At 36.6% G+C, this 15,893-nt stretch overlaps 1 protein-coding gene across 3 annotated transcripts in view; it reads left to right on the top strand.

The window, feature by feature from the left end:
• LOC122139801 (high mobility group protein HMGI-C-like) overlaps nt 1–15,893 on the top strand; it is a 32,633-nt gene that overhangs the window by 5,215 nt on the left and 11,525 nt on the right. For 2 of the 3 annotated variants that reach the window (XM_042739355.1, XM_042739366.1), the window contains exon 3: nt 2,333–2,383. In XM_042739355.1, coding sequence (XP_042595289.1) covers nt 2,333–2,383 — 51 coding nt within the window. Of the gene's footprint in view, nt 1–2,332; nt 2,384–7,102; nt 9,897–15,893 lie in introns of those variants that run through there. The other variant, XM_042739344.1, reaches the window with a different exon arrangement.

Genomic DNA, 15,893 nt, shown 5'->3' with positions numbered 1-15,893 from the left:
GTGTCTTTGAGAATGTGCAAGAATTATAAGCACCGTAATCTAATCTTTACATCAAATTTTTTACCCATTTTCAAATTAAAAAATTGGTAGCCGGACTCAGGCTGACAACCAATCCGTAGCTGCCTCTGTGTCCTTTCCAAGTGACCGGCTGTGGCATGAACTATGACGCTCAGGTTTATGTTTCTCCATCATGCCTATGCAGAATGGTAAAGCGTCCTTGGGGTATTCAAAACAAACTGTGTTTGTTGGAGAAGTGGTAATGTGAGCCTTGACAATGCCTGCATACTTAGTCAGGGCAAACAGACCAACCCAAACAGGGCTGAACACATTACACACAGCACAAGAGACAGGGATGCATTGTAGAAGCTGTTGCAGAAGTCTTCCAACAATAAGAATAGGGGTTTAAAGGGATAGGTCACCCAAACCAGTATGACTTTTTCTTCACTGTCATAGAAAAATGTGCTAAAATTGTACCTTTAGGAGTACAGCAGCTTGTCACAGGGGCAGTTCCTTTAAAGGGATAACTTTGTACCTTTTCTTACTCTAAGTGGTGCATATTAGTAACTTTATAGTGATATGTACCCTTAAGGTACTGCTATGAATATTTTAGGGGTAAATAAGGTACTAAGTTGTCTGACCTATGACAAGCTGTTGTACCCCTAACGTTACAATTTCTATAAAAGGTGATTCTTTTGAAGAATATAATGAAAGTAAATGTGGGTCTGTTAATCTTAAAAATTACCAGAAGAGTGGCCCATATGACTGTTTCGCTGTATTTCGAGTCTTCCGAAGCCATTCGCTAAGTTTGAGTGAGAAAAAGACCAAAATTTAAGACAATTTACTGAAAACCTTCATGTCTTCCCTAGCCGAGCACATTCTTGAGAGAAGTAGTGTTGTCAGATTCATAAACAAAATCATTCTGTTGAATCGGATCTTTTCAGTGATTCACTGTTCTAGTTCACAAAACCAGTGTTTTTTTAGTATTATTTATATACTGTTACAGCATTATTTTGAATTAGATTTTAACTTTTAGTTTAAATTATTAGTAATTTTATGTGCTTTTGTCATTTTTTTTTATTTTTTTTATTATTATTATTTTTAATATTTCTGTATGGAGTTTTTTCTAACTTTGATTTTAGTTTAAGTTACCTTTTTTTTCATTTAACATTTAGATTTTATTTTAGTTTAGTTTAAGTTTTTTTTTTTTTTTTTTAATTACCAAAAATTACAGACAACACTGCACAAAACCAAATAAATGATTCTTTCAAATACAAACTGATTATGAACTTTTAGTTAATTTTATTAAATACTAAATAAATTATATTTCATGTCAGCTACACATTTATGGATCCACATGTCTTGACTTCGACATACACCTAAACCTAAAACTTTTCCCATGATTCAGGATTTATTTTGACACCACATTGATAACTCTCTCAGATTAGTGTAATGCTTTCATGCTGATGATGTTAATACGTTTGAGACGCACACTCTACCAACAATGATTTGTATCTCATTTGGTTGGATGTACTCTGCTGACAAACATGATACCCCTGACACCTACCCTTCCTGGGATATTCACAGAATTCATAGATGTTTGATGATTTGAGTAAGGTTTCCTGCAGGGCTCTGCATAACAAAAGCCCACAGCCAGAAGAAAACTTATATCCTATAAATAATGAAGACGTATCTTGTCTTGTTAATTGTCTAAGACTGTGGCACGAAGGCACCACTGTTTAAACCCGCAACGCAAAATTCTCCTGCTTCCACCTGTCAAACAATTCCAGTTAAGTTTTGAAAATTGTTGCCTGAACGGTGAAGTTAGACAACCGTTAGATCAGAAATCTTGCCCCCTAACCATTACTGATGCAAGAATTGTCTTTCAAACATCTTCAGCAACAAAATGGTTATGTTTTAGAAAAATATGTTACAGACTTCTTTTTCTGCAAGGTGTTTTATTTTTAGAGTACTTCAGTGAACCTAAGTTGGAGCCACTATGATAGAAACCCCATAACTGTCTTTCATGGCCCTTATCTGGGTGGTTTTGCTGATAATGGTCCTCTTATTTACACTTGAATGGCATAAAATTCCTTTAGTGAAATATTATGCTGCACAGACCAGGAACTTGAGCAATGGAGACAGTTCATTGTTGGAAGCCCGGATATACCTACTTTCTACATCAAAAGCATTAGAGGAAATGGAGCCCTAGCATTTAACCTTTTCCTTGTGTGACTGTATATGAAAATGACTCTGCTTGTGACAAATTGTTTAATTTTGTTTAAAGCACTTGATGAAATAACGGCCACTAATTCATGGTTGTTGGCATTTGCAGAAAGCTGAGACCACAGGGGAGAAGAGACCTCGAGGAAGACCCAGGAAATGGGTGAGTTTGTTTACATTAGTCATATATAACTGGACACATCCATTTGTATCAAAGTTTTTTTATTCATGTTGATCTGGCCTATATATGCAATCTCAGATTTAACACAATTGTAAAACACACATATATACAATATTTTTTTCAATCAATAATATTTCAATATAAATATATTCATATATATATTTATTTCATATATTTATATTTTCAAATAAATATATATTTCAATATAAATAAATATTCAATATAATTTATGGATTTATACCTAGTGACATAAATGTAATATTACGCAAACATAAAATATTTATTTACTACACCACTGGAGAAAAGCATACTTATATTTAGTTATTCCTTTAGGGATAAAATTTGTAACTTCAAAGAAAAAAATAATTGACTTTTTTATTTGCACAATTGGGAAAAATATGTATATTCAATTAATATGTATATTCAAAATGTATATTCAAATATGTATGTATGTATGTATAATATGTATATTCAAAAAAATTATTTGAATATATATATTCAATTAATAATATTCCAATATAAATATATTCTTGTAATTTTTAGAAGTCAGTATTCATACAATTATGTACTTGTTTGTCTCTTATTCAGTTGATTTCCAAAATTGCAAAAGATGATGGAAATTGAGTATTTGTCTGCGCTCAGTTTTAATTCAGTAATTTCTCCGATAACCTGTAGTTTTCAGTGTTTATCAGCTTGAAACATGTGATTGATAGCTGGAGGAGTAAAGCTGCAGGCAGTTAAAAGTGCCACCAGAATGACTGCGAGGAGATATGGAGAGAATGAACCCTTTGTGGCATGCCGACTCTGTGTCCTTATGGATTTTTCTCAGGCAGACAGGAAAAGCAAAGCATTCCAGGGCCCCTGGACACACACACACACACACACACAAACACACACTGACTTGAAAGATTCTAAAGTGTGTCACATCTGAATTCACTATACGTTTTTAGGAAAGTGACAGCACAGATTTGATATACTGTGTGCAAATCTTTAAAGTTGGCTATTTTATTATCAGATCCTTGGATCCTCAGTGAGATGTCATTACACAGTTTGATATAGTTGCATGGATTTACATTTAGCACGGGGGGCTGAAATTATTTGTTCAATACAGAAACGAGTACATTTGTATTGGAGGAAAACGTGACCCATCTTGACTCTATCATCCAGGAATGCGATTTGAGTCACATGTGAGCCGAACTGTTCCAAAACACCCTTTACATCCAGGTCTCGGCTGAGCCCCTATAATGTACATGCTAAAGTTCAGCTTTTACTTGCCACGTCAAACTGTTTTAGGACAGAAACTTTCAACTTTAATAGACACGTAAAGGGTTAGATGGGTCAGAGAATGAGTGCAGTCTACAGGATCATCTCTAGAACACAAGGACAAAATAACGTGTTTTTTTAACTAATAATTTTTTTTTTTTTTTGGACTTTATGCCACTTTCATTTGCATTAGTGATTAGTAGAAAACGAAAGAATGTTGCAAACTGAATTCAAACTCGTGGTGCCTGTATAAGCACCATGGCTTACTGTTCAAAGCTCAAGGTAACTTTTTAAAAGTCAATTTTAAAAATATGTTTTGCACTTCCCTGATACATGTGTGTGTGTGTGTGTTGTGTGTGTGTGTGTATATATATATATATATATATATATATATATAACCCTAATCTCTCCGCTTAAGCTCTAAAACAATGAAGTATTGTTATAAAGTTTTACTTGCATTAGATTGCATTGTAAGCGTCATACCTAAGTTTTACAACATAGCAGGGTAAAACTTGATCCAGACATTTGTTTTTAAATGAGTGTGTGAGATTGAGAGTCTGAACAGCTGAACTCTTTGGACTGAGTTGATAAAGTTTACATTTATTGCCCTATTTCCTTTGTACTGATGCCCAAAGGTGCGTTCGGCTGCGCTTTCATGATGGCTGCGTGATGCAGGTACACACTCCCACGCACACACACACACACGCCATGCACGCGCTTGATCCACCCACACATTGATATCAGTTAGACTTTAACAAATAGATAGTGGAGTGATATTCTTTGTAGGTGCTGTGTAGACTTTCTATACGTTTTCCTCACACAACAACAGGAACAGCAAAGAAAACTGTTTATTTTTCCTAATTTAAAAGATTCTACACATAATGAAATTATTAATAGTGTGAGGAAATTGTCAAGACTGACAAATTGCCAAAAATAGCTTTTGCGTGATGCTGCATCGGACATTATGAAATACAGAATGACTGCCATATAAGTCATTTTTCAGAGTTTTTGGAGCTTTTTCAAAACTGTTTGTCTTTCTGATCGAAGCTAACAAACTAAAACTTTATGGGACAAAGGTTAACTAGACTTAAGCTAGTCAGCGAATAAATTTTACCCTCTGGAGAAACAAATACATCAGCTCTTAAAACATTTTCTTTTGAGAAAGGCATCAACAATAAGGATTTTTTTTTTTTTAGCTAAATAATTATTATTTTTTTAAATTTTACAAATGAAAAATATGAAGAGAAAATACTAAAGAAATTTTAATATGCATGCAATTTTTCTTTTGCACAAAGACACATGTTGCCGTTGATATGAATGTTACAAGCTGGTGTGAATCTGGAGTTATATTCATCGGCCTGTGGTCATACTACAAACATCCTGAATGTGGAGTGGGCATAGTGGTATGACATCCTGTGAATAAGTCCGAGATGAACTTGCGGCCAAGTGTATGAATGATAATGAGTCAGAGATGGAAAGTAGAGAGAGATAGCGGGTGCTTCGATCGGAACGTTAGGGTGTCTGAAAAAAGAACGAGCCCTGCATCTTCAGCTGTGTGCCAAGGCTTTTTTGAGTTCAGCCAATGCAATTTGAGGCAGAAAACCAACATTTTTTGCCTTCCTGTCTCCTTTTTTATGAATGGGCAATAGGAACCGTGTGCATCTGCAGCCCTCCGTCCTCTTGTATGGGTCATTGTGTGTGGGTTATGATCTGTTTAGCATGTCACTGATGAATTGACAAGGCTGAGGGGCTGCACGGCGGTCTCCACATCTTCAGGGTGGACTTGACAAGAGCTTTGCCATTCCTCTTCTTGATAAACAAGTCAGTTTTCTTCATTCAGCTACTGCTCGCCCTCCTGGAACTAATTATAGCATATCCTTTTTGGCTACAAGGGGCCGCTGGAATGTTTTCCTTTGGCCCCCCTCACCCAGCTAAGTATCTCCACCCCCCTAAATGGTTAATAATGGAAGGTGGCTCTGGCTATGAGAAGAGAAAAAAAATTCTTTAATCACGTTTATTCCACCTAAGACATTTAGGACAACAACCGAAGGCTCAACAGGACCGGTTCATCCATCTAGGGCATATTTAGTATGACCCCTGTTGAGATGGATGCGTTGAGCATCATGCTTTCAGACGGGAAATCCAGAAGTCAGAGGATGTAGAAAGGGTTGGGATTCTAAAATAATATTTCGCAGGTGGCACAGCTGCTACGCGAGGATACTAGTTCGCTGCAAAAAACTGTGCTCCTCTTGAGTGATAAGAGTAAAAGTTGTTCTGATAAAGACCTTGAGTTGTAATTTGCTAACAGGAACATTTATCCAAAAGGAATTTTTTGTTTCCAGCGATCAGCCATGTTGTGCTCATCAGCTGCTAGATTGTGTCCACAAGGAGTATTTCAATTTGATATGTTTTTTTTTATTTTTTTGGAGGTTATGGTCAACACTGGGCAGTATAGTGGAAAAATATAGATTTTTCTGCATTTTGATTATGTATTTGCCTTTTTTCATTGGATGAATGTCAATGTTTGAGTTAAAGTGTCAAGTAATTAAAACAAGTTTAATGTAAGAACAATAACAAAAACCGTTTAGTTAAAAACAATAAAGACATGTTTTCCAATAAAAGCACAATTATATGATATACTATTGGCAACAAAAATTACAAAATAACTAAAAATTACAAAAGCACCCAACACAAATTTAAATGACACTGATTTATATATGTTAGAAATGATACAAAAATCATTGTATACACATCACTAAAAAAAGTATGCAACAGACAATCCTCATGTATCCTCATGTTGCTATGACATATATATGTTGCTTTGATATATATATATATATATATATATATATATATATATATAATATATATATATATATATATATATATATGTATATGTATATATATATATATATGTATATGTATATGTATATATGTATATGTATGTATAGATGTATATATGATATATATATATATATATATATCTATATATATATATATTACAATTTTTATGAAGCTATAATCATGCAGTATTTAGAAAACTAAATGAACAATTAAAAAAACACATTAAATGATATTAATATTTACAACCTTGCATAATTTCTTAATAAATCCTGAATTTTCCATATACGTATATATCACTCAACCTACTTATGCTTTAAAATTATGACCATATGTCAGGTGTTTTTTATTAAAGGACATCTTTGAGTATAAATAACTCCATTCACTGGGTGCAGAATTGCATTAAAACATTTCATTACTCGTTTCCGCTCAAGTCCTTTTGTTATTTATAAATCAGGCCAACAGGAAGTCCTTCTATAGGGAGAATTCTGCAGTTCCCTTCCACCAGGTGTCATGTTATCTGCTAGATTTGCTTCAGCAGCAAAAAGACTGATTTATTGCCCCCCTCTTCCTTTTCCGGGTGCTCCTCCTGCACAGGTGCGGAGATGGACCGGGTCCCCTGTGCCAAGCGGACAAGCCGCACTGTGTTGCGGAGGTGGGGGCGTGTTGGAACGGACTATCTCTGTCCTCAGACGGCTAACATTATTCAGTTGTGCACTGCAGTCCCCTTTCATACTGCCAGCTGGCCGGTGTCCAGCGTGTTTATGCGTTTGGTTCCTCTGCAGGCGAGACCATGGCGGAGAAAGGAGAAGTTCTTGTGCTCTCTCTAGACCGGCATTGCACAAGTGTTAGTGCTCACTTTAGACAACAGCCCTGCTTGTGTGTTACCAAGGCAAGAAGTGGGAATGTCGGCGAAGACAATAGATTTACTTCCCGTGGCGTCTTTAATCCATGAGGGATGTCACATGCACTCAAAAGATCTGGCCAAGAGATTGACACCATGATGTCCACCTCATCTTTCGCCAAGAATTCCTTTTGATATGAGGTTCATGACAGGGTTGCGATTTAATTTCGCTCTTCCCTTCCCAGGTGGTTCTCTCCACCAATGTTTGTTGGATCACAGTGGCCTCACAAACATCTGAGCAAGTCACTTTCCAGCTTCTAGCTACTGCCAAATCGGAGGGGGGAGGGGGGGGGAACAATTGGGACGCCGTAAAACTTAACGCTCAGACTTCTACTCCCACCTCTAGGAAGAGATGAGGAAATGAGTGAATGAATAAGTGAAGAGGCACAAATGAGTGGAGGACAGGAGACAGTGGGGAGGAAGTTCTCTCTCACACAAGGATCTGATGCTTTTGGCTGGAGGACAGACAGTGTTGTCAGGTGGTGAGGAGTGGAATCAGAGCCGAGGGAAATGGGAGGGAGAGTCTGGCAAGGAAGAGGGGAGGCGCTCAGCGTTTCAAGAGGAACAAGGGCTGCGATTGGGAGTCTTCCAACAGTCTCGATTTGGTGGGGAGGCTTGGAAAACCCTCCAAAGTGTGAAAATATTTTTTTTCTCTCTCGCTCTCTTTTTCCCCCTTCTTCCCTTTCTTAATGTGTCCATGTGTGAGGCAGGAGGAGGGTATTGTGATGGGAATTTGGTGTCAAACATCAAAACCTTTTTATAGCCTTCGCAAGCCTCCCGGGCAAAATATTGAACTCGGCAGTCAGCTGAGGTCCTGTCCTTTTCTGAGTCAGTGGCTTGGCCTATGCTTGGTCTTTCAGCATGTTTTTATTCCTCACATTTCCTATTCCACACTAAATGAGACTAAAAGAGTAAGATGCTGTCAGCTTTATTTAAACTGGTAAAAAAATCCAAATGTTTCAAGAACGCCACAGTGAGACTTTGCTTTTAGTCATATGGTGTCTACTACGTTTAAATTAAAACTGACCCTATTTACTTTATTAATACATGTTCTTGGTTTTATTGTGCATGATTCAAGAACTTGCTCTGCTTAGACTTTTCTTTCCGTATGATTCAGCTAGACTAATGTTAATGTAATATTATGTTAAGGAAAGGGCAAATATCTATTTAGACTAAATGTATTTAATAACAGTTCATGCAATAATTTCTATGATATTTAAAATAATACTGCAGATATGTAACGCCCACAATTTTCAATCAAGTTTTGCCATATATATATATTTTTTAACAAACAAAAAGTCATACTGATACAAAGTCTCAGCTGTGAAATATAAAGTCTCAATTATGAGAAACAAAGTTGCAATCACAAGAAACGTTTGTCGACTTTTCATCTCATAAACATTACTTTTTATGTTATAATTCTGACTTTGTCATGATGAATTTTTAGCATAATTTTGACTTTTATGTATGATAGATGAAATCAAGTTTTGTCATATATTTATAACTTAACATTTTTAACTTGAATTGGATGTTTTTGTTTCACTTGGAAATACATGACATTACAGAAGTAAAAAGGGTTGTGAATGTCAAGGCATGTTGGCTTGAGCTGACAATTTTAGAGTTTGCCAGCATAAATAATAAGAAGGTCTTGAAAGGTCTTAAAACAAACTTCTTGTTTGTACAGCATGTTCAGAAAAGTTACTTTTCATAGTTTTGATTTCATTTGGCAGAACTCTCCCAATTAGACGTAGTTGGACGGTGACTAGATTTTTGTAATGAACTGCAAACATTTTATTAGCAATTATTGGAACCCTGAGCAGGAGGTCTTGAAGTATGCACTTGCAAAAGCTTCATTTACATTGTGGCTTGGAACCGTTCCTGTCCCTCACTTGGATGGCTGTGTGAGTTAGATACAGCATGAGAGAGAGACTGGACATCGCTACCTCATTCCCTGCATTCCCTGAGCCCTCTCCCCTCCTCTCTTCTCTTTTTTTCGATCTCTGTCTTCCTCTATATCTGGGGCCCGAGAAGCTGAATTCCTGCCAATAGGGGCGTGTGTTCAGTCTGGGGCTCTACTCACACAGCAGGAGTTTGCTGGGACCACCTCAACGGATTTCCACCGGTGACCCCTGTGACCTCTCCCCTCATCTCTCGCTGCCCTCCCTCCTTTTCCTGTTCTAGCTTCTGGAAGCGCTTTAATAATTTTTCTCTGAGCCAGCAACCATAACAGCTGCCTCGATAGGTGCTCCGGAGATGAGAATGTGAGAGATGAGAAATTGAAATGGGGGAGAGAGAGAAGGGCACAAGTGAAAGCAGTGGGAAGAAAGATAATTACAACAACTAAATACGGTTTCCCCATATTAGAGAGATTTAATAGTGTAGTGCTTTCTGTTGTTTTATTAATAGATTAATCAAAGTTGGTATTGCATTATTTTAGCTTGTATAAATTAGAAGGTAATTGTAACATAAAATGATAAATAAGATTGTGAAAAAAAAGGCTAATTTCTGAAATATAAATTCATAACAATATATTCCCTAACAAAGTAACTAATTGCGTTACTTTTTATGGAAAGTAACGCATTGTTAGTTTTGCGTTACTTTTTATTATCTGGTCTGGGCTTGTTTGTTTGTTTTTAATATAAAAAAGTTAATTTTTTGGCAAATGTAAAATCCCTATCTTAACAGTGAAATGAAAGTAAATTTACATCTGTACAGTGGAAGGCACAGCTTAATCAAACCTTTCAGCTATGCTGCCATTCTGGATTGCATGAGGAATAGGATGCATGAAAAGAAAGTTCAACACTCTTCGGCAAAAATAAAACCAAAACAAATAAAACACACAAATGTTATGTTTATTCAAAGTCATTTTTGCGTATTAGTATGGTTGAATTGGATAATTGAAGGTCAGCAGCAAATATACTGGTTAATAAAATGGGATTAAAAACATAAAGAATATCTGTGTTATTTAACACATTTAATCTGATGAATCCTGGATCTATTTTTGTGCAGGAGAAATGAGTAAATGCATGTTTTTTGAATAAGTAAAGATATTTTCTTGTAAATTAAAAAGTAATGCATTACTTTACTAGTTAATGTAAAGTAATCTGATTATGTAACTCACGTTACTTGTAATGCATTACTGCTCATAATTATGACATATTAATAATTATGAGATAAACTGTCACAAAAAAATCAACTTTTTATAGACTTTTTGTCTCATTGTGACATCATATGGTAAACTTTTGGTCTCATAAATTAATATTTTTATGCTATAATTTTGATGTTTTGTAATTGTGTTTTTTATCATAATTTTATATTTTTTGTTGTAATTGCGACTTAATATGTCATAGTGTTGACTTTTCATCTCATAAATTTGAATTGGTATGTATTTTGACTTTTTGTCATAAATATGACTTTTTACCAAAATATTTTTTTTTCTCCTGGAAATGGGCTTTCATAGTTTTAGTTCCTAATTTCATAATATATTTTTGAGAACAGCTATGATGAGAACAGCACAATGCAATAATTTGCAATCAACAGTTAAATTAATTTGTCCATAACGGCAGCATCAGTGCTGACATGGTGCTGACGTGTGAATGAATAAATGAAAGAAGTGAGGGAGAGGGGGAGGAAGACAGGAACTCTTTGTGTTTGTATGAACAGGGAAAGGTATGTGGCATACATTATTGATGGTGACACCTCTGCGACACAAGTCCTTTATCATGGTATGGCCAGGCAAGGAAGCGGTTCACACAGAGGGCTGCACACATGCATTCTTTCACTGCCATCTTTCTCCAAGCTTTTACAGGACATTTCCATGAAAACATGTATGTTACAGTGACTTTGATTTATACACCCCAAATCTGAAGAAAAACAACCCCAGACCCCTGTTAGAAACTATGACAGTATTATGAAATGTTACCAGGTTCAGGACCTCTGCATTCACGGTTTAAAAAAAAAAAAACTTTCATAAGTTTGTTTTCAATGTCTGGGCCCTTATTTGCTGAGAATAGTGCGTGTTTATAGTTTGTGTGTGTGTATGTGTGTGTATATACACACACACCTATATACACATGCTTTTTTGGCATCATTATGATTAAACATTTTTATTCATATTTTTAAACATTTTATTTATTATTGTTTTGTTTTTATTTATTCATTTGGCAGCTCTACTACAAACTTGTATGCTTTGTGTTTAATACATGTAAATAACAAGTTTATTGACACAAACCTTTTGATTATAAAACATTATTTCTTTTTTATTGAGTTGGAATGTTTAATAGAATCAAAACAGACTTTGGCAAACAGATTGAGAGATACAAATCTATATTTCAGTGTATGTAAAGAATCCCATTGGACCGACTGATGTATTGACCCAGTTCCCAATAAAGACCCCACAGAGCCCCAAGAACAGGGAAAAAATAAAACTCAAACTGGAAGGTTTTGTGGAACTGAAGTAAAAAAAAACCTGAATTACTGTGCCGACCCCCACCACCCCTCTCCCTTCTCTTCCTCTCTCCTTTGAGAAACTCTGGGAACTGATTTCACTTCAAACAGCAGAGGCTCCTAAACAGACCAGATCCAATTTGTCTTTGCTTTTTTTCCCTCCAGAACACCCCCCTCCAAAAAAAAAAGAAAACTCCTAACAAAAGGCTGCTTGTCCTGCCAGGAATTTTCCACATTCCTTGCTCTGGCAGACATTTTTCTTTTCTACAAAGGGCCCTTCGGCAAATTCCCCCTAATCGCAGGGTTTAGCCCAGCTCTGATAGGTGGCATTCATAGCACTGTTTGGTTGGGGAGGGTGCTTGATTTGGAGTCCGAGAAGGTACGTGTGAGCGGTGGGGTGGGCAGGGGGCTCTCGGACCTGGAATCCTTTCAGATTTGGCCGAACCGGTGGAGGGAGGCATTCCAAGGGAGATCACAAAGCCAGTGCTGTGGCCCTGCACCCTGGAGAAGTCTAGCTTGTTTTCCCCACTTCCACCTCCAGTTTAACAGAACATGTGGCCTTTATTCATGTGAGCGGAGGGGGTGCAGTTACTGGGTGGCTCATCTGTGGGGTCCGCCTCTAGTGAGGGAGTCCTTGGACAAGTTTGCCTCATCAAATCAAGCAGAGTGTTTTTTTTATGTTTCCTGTCTTTGTGGAATTCTTGTCAGCAGCCCTAAGGAGACTATGTACAAGTAAAGGCTTTTTTTTTCCACAAACGCAAAACATATGTTAGCCGTTTAAGTTTAAAACGAATGTGAGCTGCATTCCATTTCTAAACTTTCGCTCTTTATTTTACCAGGTAGTCAGGTAAAATGAATACGGCTTATGGGTCAGGAAAGAGTCTCCAGGGCTGTACCATGGTAAAGTAACAGTAACAGTATATGAATTTGGGCATTCATTGGCTCAGATGGAATCTGCAGACTTTTTGTGCTTATTTTGAGGGAAAATCTGCCAAATTGTGTGTATTTAAACAGTAAAATATGTTAGCTAAAGCCAAGACCACTACACTAGGGATTCACTACCATTTGGCCTCCAGAAATGCAATACAACACCCAGTACGGTTTTCGGCCAAAATCTGCAACTTTGACAGATCGGACAACATAAAATTTGAGATTTAGAAAAAATAGATATAAAATTATTATATTTTGCTGGAAAATACAGTTGCAGTCTAAACAAAGTAAAATGCATTAACTTAGTATAATTTATATACTATTATTCTTTTATTCCACAAATTGCTTATTAAAGGGTTAGTTCACCCAAAAAATTTGCCCATAAATTACTCACCCTCATGTCATCCTAGGTGTATTTGACTTTCTCCTTTCAGACAAATCCAGTCGGAGTTATATTAAAAATGGTCTTTGATCTTTCTAGATGTTTAATGCCACTCAGTGGCATCAGTCCAAAAGAAGTGAAATAAAAAGTGCCCATCCTTAATAAAAAGTGTCTCACACGGCTCTGGGGGGTGAACAAAGGCCTCCTGTATCGAATCGATGTGTTTTTGTTAGGATGATGTATTTTTTTAAAACATAATATTTACTTTTTCAAAACATAATAATCACTAATGTAGCTTCTGCAGTTCCGGTAGCGTGACGGATGAGGTCAGGGTTGCACATGCGCCAGTGAATCTCGTGAAAACCAACGTTTGTTTACAGGATCAAAGGAAGCAAAGTTTCCTTACTTTAGCAAAGGAAAACCAGTTTCCTCTTGGCTTATATCGAAATCCTCCGATATTCTTCTTTACAAAACGTTTTGTACTTCTAATTAGTGACCGTTGTTTTGTTTTGATCTCTCCGCTGCGTTTCCGCGTGCGTCACTTTTGAGCGGTGCATGTGCAAAGCCGACCTCACACATCATCCGCCATTACAGTGAGTTGTAAGCTAGATTAAATTGATTATTATATTTTAAATATGGTTATTTAATTTTTTGGTGTACTAACCCTTTAAACAAGCTATAAACTCAAAATTGGAATAAAAATGGAAGGTCTCCCAATGTGATATTCTCCCTCATGCTAAAACATCAAATCAGAGGGATTTCAAATATAGATGTCCTCAGTTTTTTGTTGTTCGGACAAATATTCAAAGATGCCAGAGGCAATGAATGAGAAAAAGAGAGACATAAATATCTCCAGTGCAGTTTCTTGTAAGAGGATGGAAGGGTTCCCCACAGTGTAAAGCTTTTAGTAAATGACTCTTGGCGCAAAGAATGGTTTTGGTAACACATGCCAGGTCCTAAGAGCAGGAGTATTCCACTAGCTTGGCTTTACTCTGCCCCGGCACGTTCTGTTCTGGAGCTGCTGAGACGTGCAGCTGCGTGCTCTCAGCTTTTGCCCCAAGGTACCTGTGCCAGAGGCTGACTTACAACCATTACGTAATCTCTTTGTGTAACTGGTCCAAAGACCTCTTTGCATTCTTGAAGACTGAAGCATCTCCAAAACCATGTCTACCACACATACTTTCCAATGATCAATAGTTTTTAAAGATCCTCCCTCCATTCAAAGCAGGATGAGAGACCATGGCAGCAAGAAAACATTTCTACAACAATATGAATCACCTTTTGATACAGAATACTCTGACTTTATTTTAAAGCCTAGATTTGCTGGAGTATTTAATATGAAAAGAGTTTGCATGTCATTTTCTCACTACGCCTCAAGATTTAGATGCTAAGTTAAGGAATCGTGAGATTTCTGCCCCATAATGGTACACCCACACAAACTTCTGGAAAAAGCTCAGGCACGTCTCTTCATTTTTGGAGAACACATTGACTAATTGTGTCGTTAAGGTTAGAACAACTTTAAAAGAGGCCACCAGTCCAGACAGGATTTAATTGGATGTTGAAGATGTTGCTCATCTTATTATTTTAACTCCTTAAGAAAAAGAAATGCTTCGTACTGAAAAGGGAGGAATTGTACTACAAGCAGTTGTTAACAAGATGTAGTACTATCTATTTAAAGAAAAATCAAAGGTATATTTCAGCCGAAAATGAAAATTATTTCTCATCTTCATGTGGTTTCAAACCTGTATGACTATTTTGAAATATGCAACACAAAATGTGAAAATAGATTTTGTGTGAACAACTAACTTCCTAACCAAAAATGAAGAATGCCACATTCTTTTTTACCTTTTTGCCGTTGTTTTTTTTATTTTGGAGATACTGTTCATCAATGTTATCATTCCTGAACACAGTGGGTGTCTCCGTTTTCCTTGGCATGTGTAACACTGTAGGCTGGAAAATAATTCACAGTAGTACTTGTTTCCAATGTGGTGGGTTGTGGCAAGCAATGAACTCTGAGGCCAGTTGGCAGTGTAGTGTTAAGAGCTTGGAAACTCACTCTAACTGGCGAATTACTAATCTGTCACTTCAGTGAGAAAAGGCTTGAGATTCTTTCGAGATTTTTTACTTCTCGTTAAAGGTGCATTTCTTTAACTGGTAGCCATGTGGAGTAGGCAAATCAACCTGTATATTTATGTAAATGGTTTTAATCAAAGCTATAACCACCAAAGACATTGAGGAGACATGTCGTCCCACAACATCCAGAATTGTGTGGTCAACTGGAATGGATTTTTGCAGTGGTTGATTCTTAATCGATTATATTTGGTATGTAGTTATGTCTTTGGCTTTAATTGCTATAGGACAACTCTGGTCATTGTCAATCACACCAACTGCAGCATAGCCTCACGTTTTTGTGCTACACGCTGAATGTGACTCACGACTTGAAAAAATATTTGAGCAGTTGCTCTTTTCTCATGTTGGCATAAAAATGTAATGGCCTTAATAACCTCTCAGAGTGCAGTTTCTGTTCACTTATAAACACAAGCCTTTACATTGGAAGTTCACCTACTGCAAAGCTGTTAAAATGTACAGTAACGTTGCATTCCTCCATTTTAACAACCTTCGTATTTGCTCACAGGGTCTAAGAAACATATACAGTACTGTGCAAAACTCTTAGGCCATTAGTATTTTCACCAACAAAAAAATGGTTTTAAGCCAGTTATTTCTAT

This window comes from Cyprinus carpio, chromosome A4 (genome assembly GCF_018340385.1).
Source record: "Cyprinus carpio isolate SPL01 chromosome A4, ASM1834038v1, whole genome shotgun sequence".
Taxonomy (NCBI): domain Eukaryota; kingdom Metazoa; phylum Chordata; class Actinopteri; order Cypriniformes; family Cyprinidae; genus Cyprinus; species Cyprinus carpio.
The sequence above is the reverse complement of the archived record's forward strand: the minus strand, read 5'-3'. Positions and strand labels throughout refer to the sequence as shown.